Below are 14,441 nucleotides of genomic sequence, written 5' to 3'. Positions count from 1 at the left end.
TGTTCTCGATCAATATATCACACAATGCAAGGCTCACAGAGTATCTCAAATCAATCTTTGTTGTAAATTCGACAACTCAAGCTCAAAATGCCCCATAAATGACAAATTTCTGTTTGCGACTGGGAAATTCTTCCAAGGCTGACATTCCAGGAGTGTCCGAGCAGTCAAAGCTTTCCTTAATTTAGCCATTTTCTTAGGGTCATGCATTTTATGTTGCGGGTCACCATCGAAAGCATTTATGGCCTCCGAGTGGCCAATATCAGGCGAAAAATAGCAACTCTTGACTCTAAAAAAAGAAAAGCCTTCACAGAACAGAAAATACAACTTTGATTATGACAGCCAGCTGTGATAAGCTTGAACTTTAGGTGGGATCAATTTGAAAAGCAAACACAGGACTTTATGATCATCAGCTGTACATAAAAGCCTCACTGTCTTCATATTGTGTTGTACATCTCACAAAGCACATATTTGAGGGGACGAGTGCTGCCTCCTGAGTTCAGTGAAGAACAATGTTGCTTTTGTGATCATTTCTAAGCCACTATTGTCACAGCATTGTTGGCTGATGTCATTTTGTTTCTGAGCGCACAAAAGAAGCAGATTCGCACAATTTCCAGCTTAATCCAAGCAGTTGATCAGCTGTGACTTTCTCGTTATCTTCTATACATTTTGATAAATAATCTTCTTACCTGACTCGATTGCTGCAAAACTTTGTGAACTGCGGCTGGTTGAGGTATATGAGTCGGACATCTTCTTGGTCGGCCAGTGATGTCTTCTCTGATGTGTCCTCTGTCTTTTCATATCCTGCAGCGAGTGAGAAAATACATTGTAGTTTCCAGTTTAAAAGAGGAAAAGTCCCTGAAGCACAAACAAAAGTGAGATGAAACAGTGTTTTGGAAAGTCTTTGAGTAGTTATGTGTCCCCAGAGGAGTCTGGAAAGGACCGTTCAGTAACTCTTACGCTCAGTGAAATCTGTGGTGAGTTTATTTCACATTGAGGGTTTGTTAAATTTTTTACTTAATGGAGTGAGAAGCAACTTTGGAAAATAGAATAGTAGCTCGCCAAATTGCATGTCATGTTGAAGAACGGTGTAATCTAATAAAGCACAGAATCATCAACGTTATAATAAAAGTGTGCCCTGTCCTGTGCATCTATGGATGAAAAAAACAGTCCAGTATTCCTCAAGCCGTCTGAAGATGCACCTACATGCTTTCCTCCCCCCTCCACTAGATTGTTTCAGGTTCAGCCTGTGGGAATACACCGATGTTACACAACAAAGCTTGCATTTCAGTGATTGCACCATCACTGTGATACACTGTGATTACAAATTGGAATTTCCTGTCCAGGCTGCTGGCAGGATGTCCACAAAACTTATCAGTGTAAATTAGCTGCAGGGGTGTGGTGTGTGAAAAAGACCTACTATTACTCTCAATCCCTCTTCATTTGTTCCTGAATCAGTCTGTGCTTTGTCTTACTGAGAACAAGTGTGGTTAAGTTAGAAAAAAAAAAAAGAAATCTTTAATCCATCAGCTGTATTTGTTGCCCCTTGACTCTGTCTTCTCAATAAAGTTAATTAATTAATAAAAAAAAGGCATGTATGATAAGCAGAAGCAACCATTCTGTGCAGGAGAAAACGTCTGTCTGGGTGGATCAAACTCTTTCTCTCCAATGTTCTCCAACTCTGGAAACGCTCCGCTCCCACCGAGTTCAACAAAGTGGGATGGAGCTCTGCTGGCTAAATCAACACAAGTTAGAAAGATGCGGGAGGGGGGGGAGGGCGCATGTGGGTCTCAGCAATGCTTATGGCTCCAACATTACAGATTAACACTGCTCTGCCCACTTACATCATTCACATGCAGGGTTGAGATAGGTGCTGTGTCATGTAAAAGGATTTCTGAGGATGCAGCAGAAAAATCCAAAGGCCGATGCTTAAAAGCTGCTTTTTGCAAAAACAGGATAGCAAATAAAAGCAGTTTACATTTTTTTTTTGGTAAAAATGTAAACTCTAAACGATATCTTTGCAGAAGGTTTGGTCGCACGAATTCATGCAGAACTACATCTTTTCTTCCCGTGCACTGGTAAGCTGTCTTATTTAAATGATCCCATGAAATCTGAACACGTGTCAACCCAAAGAAAAATACCATTAAAGACCAATGAACAGCATACCACCTGGGATCCAAACTTTTCATAATAACGAAGAGTCTTGGATAAAGGTTACTGCTAAATGGTTGTATAGTAAAACTTTCTACATATTGAACCCAGGGAAACGAATGTCATACCATGATGCTAACACTGTTAAATAAGAAGAGCAGACACTCACGACCAAAATAAAAATAAAAATAAAACAAATAAAACAGGCATTTTCTACATTTTCTCTTGTCTATAACAAAACTCTGTACTATAAAATACAGTTTTAAGACCAAAGAGTCTACAAAAATGTACAAAAGATGAAAAGGTACATCCTGTGATTGCCAACCAGTCTCACACCTGGATAGAAACGTAATGTTTGTAGAGAGGAAACTTCTCCATGGGACAAAGTCTATGGAATATCCTCAGTGCAATCTTTGTCTTTAGGCTCCTTCAAGATGAGGCATTTGCAAAGTTGTAGGTGGCTTATTGTAAGTTTTTCTAGACGTTTGTTTTATCAGACAATTATTTGACCGAAAAGCTATAAAAATTCATTTCCACACCAACTCTTTTACAGTTACCAGCAGTTGATATAATCAGACTGACTCCTCTTGTGGAAGTGGACAGACGGATGAACAGTTCGACCAACCTTAAATTACATTTAAAACAGAAAAAGGCAGATTTGGCAGGGATTATCTGGTCTGTAAAAAGTTCCCAGGGTTCACATTTCCCTGTCTTTATGTTTTAATTGATATGTCTAGAGTAGTGCCCTCAGCACTGCCATAGGAGCACCACTGTAAAACTCTAAAGTCAACAGCATTCCCTGACTATCAAGTTGCATACATGTGATCCAGAGGGTGCTGGATCGGCCTTTGGTAACCTGTACTGCTAGTGTTAGGAGATATGGGATTGAAAAAAAAAAAAAGGCATAGCATAGCTTCCACAACTGCAGACATCGTAAACATTGCATTTAGAATGGAAGAAATGCCACAGGAGTGAGGGGAGATGGCTTCTTGAAGCATCAACAACAACAAAATGCAAAAGTCATGAGAAACTGTAACCGGAGACTCCACAGGATATGCCCCAGCTGTAACCCAACCCTCGCTCTGCAGTATTTCCTTCATGTCATGTCAAGAAAACAAAGTAGAAGTCTGACACTGCCTTCAAAGTCAAAGTTACTACTTTCACTGCGCTTTCCTTTCCTTCTTCATCTCATCTAACACTTCCCACTTTCTCACTCATGTTACACAAACCTCAAATGTTAAATTACAGCTCTCGTTCTCTTAATGATCCACTTGGCTTCCCATTGAGGATCATCGGTGGGAAGTGCCAAACATCTTCGCCTGATAGTTTCTCTCCTTATCATGTGCTCAGAGCTAAAAATAATTGCCCCCCCCCACCGTTGTCATTTGGCCATCGGGGGAAACACAGGTTGCTTTTCCCGACGCTGTTATGCAGGATGACAGATCAGCCTGGGTGGTTTATTGGATTAGTGTTGTAGCAAAACGACACAGGAGAATTAAAAGTGGCGCCAATTACTTAAGGAAAAACGTCCTTCCTGATCACCAGCAGCTATATATACCGTGTCGACAACAGGATGTAAGAAACTGCTGATTCCTTGACCTTTTTGGTCTACAGCCAGATAGAGTTGAATTGTTTTGAGTGAATGACACATACACAGTTGGTTCATCCTTCGAAGGATGGGAAAAAAAAAAGGCAGCACACTTACTTGATGAGAATTTATGGAGAAAAAACTCAAAGTCTTAAGATTACAAAAAAATCCTTTAAAGTTGTGAAGTCCCCGCAGCTTTTTATGATATTCTTAGAGTTGATCCTCCAGTCCTACACAGCCTAGTGGTTTGAGGAGGGAATCTAACCTTTTCAGTTGTTTGTCAGGAGGTCTATCCTGTCCTCCACCCAAAATGAACAGAATTCGCCACCAACAGTTCCCTTGGTAACGCTGTGATGACAGGTGGTTAGCGCTGAGTAACAGCACTGAGCAAAGGTGAAGGAAAGGACTGACTCAAAGGGGGGCTGCCTCACACAGTCCGGTCAAGAAAAAGGACGGGGCTACTGGCTCTCAGTAGGAATACAGAAAAACAATTACAGCAATAAAATTAAAACCACAGGTTTGTGTATGGGCTCTAGTTAGAGTTTTGACTGAGACCATCTTTTTTTCTTTTTAAGAAGCGCTGCGTCGCTGGTGTGTAAGTGATACCCCAAGCCTCCAAAATGCTGAATGGATTGTGAATAATAATCACTTAGATCCCAAAAAGAGATCTCTTACACACTAAAGAACATATCCACCAAAGTTGGTCAAGGAGCTAAACATTTCGGCTAATGAGGGAATTAGCATTTGTAATAACAAGTGAAGACTCAGGACTCGGTTAGCTGACAAATGCAGGCCAGTGGAGGTGGCTGAGCAAATGTGATTGATGCCGTTTCTGTGTTCTGAATGAGCCTTCGCAGTGGGAGCCTGTGTGTCGGGGTAGGCCAGGTGCTGCAATGCACCAGTTGCAGCTGGTACTGCTCCTGTTTAACTTTGTCCTTTTCTTCTCTATTTTAAGCAGCTTTGACACGACAGGTTGGACGTCTAACTTATAGTTGACAAGAAATATTCTATATTTTGTACGGCATGGTGGTGCATTTCATACTGAAGTGTTAACATCAAAGTACGAGTAATGCATTAATATTTCATCTTTTTAATGTTTTCCAAGGCATACGTCCAGTTGGTGTAGCATTTAGCAAAATGTACCACTTCAGGTTGTAAGTTGGACCCATGTTCCACCCCTGGTAAAGATTTCATGCTAATCTCTGCATTAATGTTTGAATAATTCTACTCTCAAACAAATAGATGCTGACAGAGTGCATCCTCCAATTTCCACAATCTGAGCAAAAGTGATCCCCAGGAAGACCAAAAATCAGTGTTTGTTTTTTTCTTACCAATGCTCAAAATCTCTACTACGTTTCATAAAATAAAACTTGAACATTTGAGTAGATGACTGAATTGCTGGTGTGATGTTTTAGATTTCAACCAGGCTGTGCTCTACCAACAGCTAGCAGGAATGTCTTACAGCCTTTTGCTCAGTGAAGTCTGCTGCTCAGCTCATCTGGTCATGTTTTTGCTGCAGCAACTATTCTTGCACACCTGATCCAATTAAAGGCTATATGTTGAACACTTAAATTGGATTTAAAAGCAAAAGCGAGGCTAAGGTCAGAAAGTGGTCACCTGGGACATAGAAGCTGCCAACACTTGTCTAACACTTTGGCCCATCAATCCCACAATGTCAGCAGGACTTGGTCAAGATAGGTAGCTATCAATTATGTTACAGCAACAAGACATGCTGGGATTTGAAAAGGAGGAGGTTATCAAAACAGATTTTTCTCAGTTTACTCTCGGGAGGCCTCTCTAAGACATTCCTCCTCCCACATCCAGTTCATGTCCTCAGTTTCTAGCAAACTCTGTGGATAATGCACCGAGACTCTGCCACAAATGTCTCAGTGGGAAGAACTATTAATATTCCCCAGTGGACACTGTGCATTTGCACTGCACTAATTGCATTAACTGCATGTTACAGCTCAACTACACTGACATCAAGAAAGGCAGCAAGAATGGTAAAAGGGTCAGGAACTGTGGGCATATTTCTTAACCAACATAAGGTAAACTGAACCACCATATTATCCTTAATAGCTGGCCATACATAAATATTATAAGGGGCGTGGGAATAGAAGAGAAACAAACAAAGAGCCAAATAAAGCTCAGTGGAAGTAGAGAGCAGGGCCCACAGCTCTGGAGGGGAAGCCTTTAGAGAAAAGGATCAATGCCACCAAGTGTCGTAATGAGTTTGGCTGCGAGCCAGATGTCAGGATTATTGCTTGTGTCAGCCAACAGACAGACTGGTGGAACAATAGTCACAAGGGGGCACGTATTTTGGACAAAGTGCCCGATGGGAAAAACTGGGCCCAGAGTGGCTTGGCCAAGACATGCTGGTGTTCCCCTGTCTGTCTTTGTAGCCCCTGCTGAGCGCTATATGCTACAGAGCCAACATAAAGCAAAACAAATCCCTGTATTAGGCTTCAGTTTGCTGTCATTTGTTATTTCATTGAATTGCATTGTTATTTTTCATATTAATAATTTTTTTTAAAAAGCTGCTGAAAATCATGGTTAAAACACATTTTGTCTGAACAGTTTCTGTCAGTGTTTATGAGCTGGAAAAATGTTCATACTTTCAAATAATAATAATAATAATAATAATAATAATACTGACAAATGTAATAGTGAAGGTTAAAGATGAACCCAACCGCTCCAGATTTCTGAAAGTCTGGATGATAATGCATTAGATAAGGTAAGGCAGAAGTGGTGGGGGCTGGAAAAATTATTGCTGGCATGACTGTCAACACAAGACAGATGAAAGGCGTCTAATGGCAGCCGATGACAGGAACAATAATGACCTTATTGTCAAGCATAGACTAGGCACACAGTTCCAACATTCAGGGTTAAATGTCAAAGATGTAATATATATAAAAATATTGTCTTGTTACTCTTACGGTTTGACCTGAAATAAAGATTTTAGAATACTTTCTTTTGTTCAGTGCCAATTATCTCCTTAATTACAGCATGATGAATAAATTAATCCGTAATTCTTCAGAGAGGCTCATCAGTCAGTCTCCATCCATAAGATACACCTAGCACAGTCTAACTGAGATACAGAACAAGAACTGATGAGCCTGGGAGATTGGAAGGTTGGTCAATAAAATGCCGAAGAAAAGGCATGTGACCTGGCCAGAAACTGGCTCCCACAAAATGTATTCAATAACAACAAGGTAGGTGGGGGGTGGGTAGCGCCGAGCTACTGACACTGATCTAACACGAGCAAATGAAACGCAGCCAAACCGCACTCAAGGTGAAGTAAAACTGCAGCAGTGACTGTGCTTCACTCGAAAAAAATACACAAGAATCATACCCGATTTAACTGCTGCAGAAATATTTCACCGACAGAGCAAAATGTAACAAGTGCTAAAAAAAAAAAAAAAGGAGGCAAGCTAGAGAAGGGTCAGTGTTACACGTCTACCACCTTAACCCCAGCTTATCCACAATCATTATTAGCCTCAAATTGTTCCAAATCACTTTACTTTTAATCTCACAACCAAGAGAGTCTAATGTGCTGTGTATATCTGCTCATTGCCACTAAAGAGAGATTTCTACATGATTCATTCATGCCAGATAAATATTTCAGCAGACTGAGCAGCCACAGTCTATTCAAAGGAATCAAAGTCCCAGAGATGAAAGCCCCCCTCCCCATCTCCAACCATTTGTGAATGGAAAGAAGGGCTGGAGGGGACTATAGATACTGCCTCAATCTAAGCAACATCCATAAGTCGCTTATCAGATCACAGTGCTGTAACCAGCACCCACAACAACAACAGGCAGCTGTAGAATTAATCCCCCACCCTGTTTGGCTCCGTCTGGCTCCTCATAGGCTCAGGCAGGCCACAGTGGGACGGACAGCGCAGGGATAACGCAGGCAGCTGGGGCTTGTGGTGACATCACAGGGCTGTCCTGGCTGAGATTAGTGACAGATCTGCAGGGACAGAAACCTTTCCGCTGTGTGTGACTTTATGAATGATCAAAGGCAAGAGCATATGGTATGTAATTCAAAGTGCTGGAAACAGGAAAAAGGCCATGTGAATGTCAGTCACACTGTCACCGTGTTCCTAGTCTTCATAAATATCATAATAAAACTAATATTCTATGGGCACAGACACAGCACAAGCACCTTTTTGAATGGGGGTTCGGAGGCTTTGCAACGCTGAGACATCAAGTCGTTAGCACGCTCAAAGCAATCATCCTTAAATGATGGTGTTAAGCAGATCTTAGCAAAGCGACTTCGCATGCTAACAAATGTCAGTTAGCACTAAACACAAGAAAACAGTCCCAGAGGCTGAGAGAATCATTTGGGTTTTCTTTATAGTTGGCTATAAATCAAAGCAATTCACAAAGGCCTTATGAAAAGTTAAAATATTGCCAAAGCCTATGAGGAATATTTATCAGTTCTGTCTGACATAATAGATTAAAAACGTTATCTGAAAGTCGCTCACGATGCTATTTTAAATCCTGACAACTGTTTAGGCCTCACTGACATCTCAGTCTTTTCTGAACGGTTGCACCTTATTCTTTCCCAGGGCCTCGGGTAATCCTGAATTAGAGGGACACAAACATACTGTTGACACTACAAGATCATGTTCGGAGCTTTGTCAAAAGAAGTGATAGAAGAGTACAACAACAACTAAATAAACCAACACAACAAATTCCAACTTTAGACACATGTATATATGTCTGTTGTAGCTGTTAAATGGTGATTTACACAAACTTTTACAACATTTAGCGAGTTGGATCCACTGTGTCAACCGGGTTGTTTTTCCTGTCTAACTGGTTCCGCGAGACTCATCAGTAATGACAAATCATTTGGACGACTGTTTAATCAGACCATCTAAAATGACACGCGTTTATGTCAACTACCATGGAAGAAACACAAGTGATCACATGACAAAAAGAACGACAGAGAGCATTCAGCTTTCTCTAAACTACACCATCACTGTGTGGCAGAACCAAACTCTGCAGCTACAGCTATGTAATCTGCAATGTTGTTTGGACATTTAAATTCCTACAAAACTCACAAAAGTATTTGGTTTTTTGCCAAAAACAATCAAACAAAAAAACTTAATAGGGACGGCCACACTCGTTTCCATCACATGCTCCCTATAAATAGCTGTAATATCCAAATGGCTGATGATGACAATTAATCCATGCCAGTTTCAGTGAGGCCATTTGACCTCGTGTCATATCTGTTGATCCGAAATCAGAACCTGCATCAGCCAAAGCTACAGAGTAAGTTCCTCACGTGCACAACAAAGGCACCTTCCTAAAAGCCACGAGGAAACGATTATGTGGATTCCATCCTTCTCTTATCGATTCAGGTCTCAGTCTTCAGAGTAGGTCATCTATTAATATCAGTTATAGTACAGCTTTTACGGCAGGAGCACAAGACGCTGGTTTAAAAATGGGCGACTTTGTGTCCTGCTAGCATCACCTTCGACAGAATATTACCCATAAAGATTTCCTATTCATGGTATCTTAAAATAGGAAATGTAGATAAGCTGTAGCTTGCTTCAAACCTTCACAGATTACTCTTTTAGGTCACTACCAAGTTGTGTGAATTGCTTCAAGATCAGCAATATCTATCTTTTAAGACAGAACGTTTAGGTACTGTTACAGCAAAGCAGAAGAACCATCTCGACAGTAATGTACACGATATCTAACATTTCTTAAATGTGTTTTTAGACCAAATCATATATGCATAGAAGCAGCACTGTGACCTAGTTGAACATCAATCTAGCCAAGACAGAATCGGGGTCATAAAATTCACAAGCTCTTGGGGAAAGGGGGTGAGGGGTTGGGACGGTGGTCAAGGGCAGCAAGAGTTTCATCTTCCTCACCATTGATGGTGTTGCTATCCTGCAGAGTGCCTGGCGACACCTCCGTCTGACCTCGTCATCCCACTGTGACAGCATCACATTGACTGTCTCCTGGCACAGGAGTCAGTGTCCGCATCACACAGATGAACACAACCAAACCACAAAAAATGACCACCAAAACATTATGACAAGTGGATTACCAGATATAGTTTAGGGATTCATTTTCTGACTCACTGTACATCTACAGCTAAAGGTTAAATTCAGGGATAAGGAGGATTGATCTTCCCACCGGCATAAATTTGTACTGCAATCTTCCAGTGGTTGGTAAATATCTTTCAATCTGTGATTCACAGCTGTAACCTTGAAACGCAGCTCGATTCTCATGATATGAAGAGAGTCCATCTTACCAGGTTCCAAGCTATGCTTTAGTTGCCGATTAACAGTCGTTTTGGGACCAATCGGTGTCCTGTACTGGCAGCTTTGTATGATATTAGGTGTGACAATATTCAATCACAACAACTACTAAAGATGATCAGAACCGGAGAATAACACTGAGCAGTTTCAGGGTCTTCACATGGCAGGCTTTGTACAAAGTTGGATTTTATGAACTGGCCTTACTCCTGATTCACTTAAGCCAGCCCGCGAGAGACAGCGAAAGAGGGATGATTCATCAAACCATGAGCCATGTTTTGTTTCCTCCTCTTTTGCAAAAACACTTTAAAAATGACTTCTAGGATGATTCTGTCTAACAAACCATCTGATGCACCCTGTAAACATCTCTTAGGAACTTAAGCCCACCGACAGATTAGAGGAAGTAGTCCTCCAAATGATGGATTCAGTGAGTATAAAGCAGCACAATCACAGGTTTAGTGTCAAACTCTTTAATTATTAATTCATGTAAAATTTTGGTCATAGCAAATTGTTTTGTTCTGTCCTGGTTGTCATAGCAGCAGAACAGGTATTCATGTTTTTCTGAACTTCCTCATCCTTTCACATTGATTAAAAGGACATTACATTTCCATAGTTAATGTTTAGAAGCAACGCAAAGAGAGATCTCTTGATCATTTTACTGCATAAAGTTGAAATATTGATTGACCAGTTGATTAAAGAAGAAGAAGAGACTGAACTACGATAGAACCAATGTGGCGCTCTCACTCTTTGAGGCCAATGTAAGAATGAATGAGGAAAAAGCCTCTGTGACAGTGCGTTAGAAGAACTATAGATGCTTTAACTCTGCACCAGTCTCTTTTTGGACTCATTCACGGGAGCATTTCTACATCCCCCCCTCTTCACAGTTTGTCTTGCAGACAGACAGAATCACTGACGTGGGTTAAATTGAGTATCCGAAGAAACCATATTAGACTGGCTGCAGGTTAGTGATGAAGGAGAGACATGAAGTGGAAAATAAAGAAGAGGAGATGTCTCATGCCTGCACATAGAGCAGAGAGGCCCAAGGGGACTTGATATGACACACCAGCGGCCCCAGACAGGGGATTTAGTGGCGTGTTGGGCTTTTGTGCCACATTATTATCAGCCAGTGATCCGCCAGGCACATGGGCAGCTCAGGATCCCTTCAGAAGGGAGCAGTCTATCCCCCTCCAGTCTCCCTCCCCGTGCTGTTACCACTATTCAGATAGACTGCGGCTTAGCTGGTGTTATTGAAATGCTACAGGGGGAAAACATACTGCTTCACTTACCCTTTCAAAAAAACTTTGCCTGACAGAAAGGTACAACGCTTAAAGGAGAGGCAGACTACTTTGTGTCACACAGAACAAGGATGTTGGCAATCAGAAATGAAGATCACCCATGATGTGAATCAGCTGACACAGAAAGACAAGCATTTAGTCCTATGATGGAGTCATCCTCACCAGACAGGTTTACCTGCCTTTCTCCAACTTTACTGTAAACAGAGGGTGCAGATAAGCATGCCAGCTAAGAGAGCCAACCAGATGCTTGTTGCCATATGTCTAATCTTAGCCTGTGTGGCCTCTGTCGATCAGCTTCCCCCATTTAAACACTGTAGGCAGGTATCAAGCGCCCTCAATTGATCATGGAAATTCAGATTGGAGAGATGAGCATCTTAAGGTGCCTGTCTGTTGTTGCTGGATCACACACTGAAAATGCAAATAGCTTATGAAGTCACCTATATTCCAAGTGTCCTAGATAGGGTTATTTTGGCAGCACATTTAGCCAGGTTGGCCGCGACGTTGGATGTTTCCACAACGCAGAAAACAGCGGTGTTACAGAGTAGAGCGGCACGTGGTGGCCAAGTCTGAAGGGTGTGTAGCATGGAGAGCTGATGGACAGACTGCTGATGGATTAAGTGGTAAGCCTGGCAGAGGGCTGCCCTTTCTAGATGGAAGCCTGCCTGATGCGCCGTGGTGATTAAAATATCAAACTGAAGGGTGGAGGGTGTACTTAGGCTTTCATTAAAACACTCACAAGAAATACTGCAGAACAGGGTGGGACTGAGCACAACAGGGAAGTAGCATAATTTACGTGTTCAGTCCGTTCCAACTGCAGCAGCTACAGAGGTCAACAATTTTAGACAGAAGCTATGTTAGAATTCAGTTATTTAGATTTCTACCAGCATGACGCTCAGGAGCCTCTACGGAATAACATCACTGTTTCTGTTGGGGTGCACAGACAAGATGACAAACTGCTCTACAATTTAAAAATCAAGTCAGGCAAAACTACTGCACAAAAAAAAAAGCCAGCCACTGGTTTCACTGGAAACTGGAACTGAAATCGAACCTGCAGTTCCCTAAATCGTCAAAAGTCGACATTCAACAACTTTTTATGTCACATGAAATTCAGGGCTGTGTCCTGGATGATATGTCAGTAATGGACGCTCAGAATAATTAGTTTTCCTTTAAATGAATCACAACTGTATCAGGCCGTGTAAAAAAAGTCCAGGATGCAGCATCAGTGTCTCTGAACTGATATTGAGTGAAAATGGAGGGACAAACATGCAAGAAGGTCCCTGCAAATCCTCAAAACAGTTGCCGAAAGAACCGCAATCAAGCCTGCCTTAGACAATGATTCAAAACTTTTGACATGAAGGCTGCAGCTCTGTGGATGCAGTTTCCCATAGTGGGGGAACATTTTGAAAACAGTAGGCCACAGATAAAGGAAGATACAGAGAGAACATTATTTGATATGAGCTGTCAATCTGCAGGCTTATCCCTGTTATCAACATACAGTGGTCCTCAACTGAATGAGAGGCTCCAAGCTGTGCAGGTGTGGTATAAAAGAAAGGTTCCGTCTACTCAGTATCACATAGTGGGAGCTATAGATGGGTTGCAGGCATGACGACAGTCAAAAGTAAGAGCTTCCATTCAATGACCGGCTTCCCAATTTCAACTTCATTGATCAGCAATTTGCTTGTTGTAGGAAGTTAAAGCTATATGCTTCATCCCATATGGTGCCGAGTGTTTCTAAAAAAAAACTGTTCTTTTCCAAAAGGTACGTTAGGATGACTTTACAGGTAGTTCTGTGAGAAACCAGCTGGTTTGTGATGGACCACAACAAATAAATCAGTGTTTAAGTAACACAGTGCATCATGGGTCGTGCTGTTCTTTCTATACTTGACAAATGTACAACAGTAGCCAGAAACAGAGCAATGTTAAATTATGGCTGATAATCACAGCTAGATGATATTTTTAGTCATTATAGGAAAAAAATTATTTATCAACAATATAGCTAAAGATGCTCGATATCAAAATCTGTAGAAATCGATTGACTACTAAAGGTAATTTAAGCCGTATTCCACTATACTCTGGTGTAAAACGACCTATAGACTGTCCACAACGCCCCTTAAAGCAATACCAATGCTTACCAAATCATATAGTTTTTACTGATGAACACAAACTTTAAAAGTCATGTTTAAATCTAACACTCATCGATACTACCTTACATTCATTTAAAAAAAAATACCACATAGACAATATGCATTTGTGATTTATAGAAAAAGACTCGATGTAATGCTTGTCAGTAGACTGGATTGTTGCCCACTATGGATGAGCTGTCAAGCTCTCAGTTTTTTTTTTTTTAAACACATCTGCAGAGGCTTGTGAAGTTCTTCATGCTCACAAACACTGAATTTTTTAAATGAACTTGCATGTGTCTTAAAAAATGCATTTCTCTCTGCAGCACGATTTACTTCCACAAAGGACACCGTTCAAAAGCACGAACACATATTGAGTGACGCTGTCAAACGCTGCAAAATTGCTGGTAAACCACACAACACACTGAACTCCTGTAGACAATGTTAGCCTCATCTAACATTACGAGAAAAAGTATATATCAAAACATTTTTTTAAAAAAAAGGAAAAAGAAGGAGGTAGTTTAGCCTAATTCACTTTAACAGGGCAGCTGCTTTCTTTAGCAGCCAAATAATATACTCAACAGCAATAAGTCAGGCTGAGATATTAGACTGGACCGACAGTTCTAAATCAAACTTGAGCCATGCAAAATTAAACCAAAGCAGCGCTGTGCATTTCCAGCAAAGGGAAACAGAAACAAGCAGCAAGCATTGTAAATAATGGGGAGCGATATCGATCACTGTAGATAAATTCGGCCCCTGTCTTGAGAGGTCAGAGGTCAGGGTAAGCCACAGGACAGCGATGAGGGGGATTTAAAGACTTCATAAAGAAACTCAGATCGACTGTGTATCTGCAGCCAGTTGTAAGCCTGCAAGTGCACAGCCATGGTGCTCGTCTGGGTAAACAAACACACCTTAAAGCCCAAATCTACTCAGCAGCATCCAAAGCTCAAAAGAAAACAGATCCTCTTATGAGCATCCAAATCACTTAAGTGTCCGCATCTTCCTCTCCTGGCAA

General features: G+C 41.3%; 1 protein-coding gene across 8 annotated transcripts in view; it reads right to left on the bottom strand.

Moving 5' to 3' along the window:
* The window catches only part of atp8a1 (ATPase phospholipid transporting 8A1), a 90,713-nt gene that overhangs the window by 75,263 nt on the left and 1,009 nt on the right, over positions 1-14,441 (bottom strand). For all 8 annotated transcript variants that reach the window (XM_072395355.1, XM_072395357.1, XM_072395361.1 and 5 more), the window contains one exon: positions 687-801. In XM_072395355.1, coding sequence (XP_072251456.1) covers positions 687-801 — 115 coding nt within the window. The remainder of the gene's footprint in view (positions 1-686; positions 802-14,441) is intronic.

The sequence above is a fragment of the Leuresthes tenuis genome, unplaced genomic scaffold (assembly GCF_036924035.1).
Source record: "Leuresthes tenuis unplaced genomic scaffold, fLeuTen1.0.hap1 SCAF_11, whole genome shotgun sequence".
Taxonomy (NCBI): Eukaryota; Metazoa; Chordata; class Actinopteri; order Atheriniformes; family Atherinopsidae; genus Leuresthes; species Leuresthes tenuis.
This window is presented reverse-complemented; position numbering and strand designations above follow the sequence as displayed.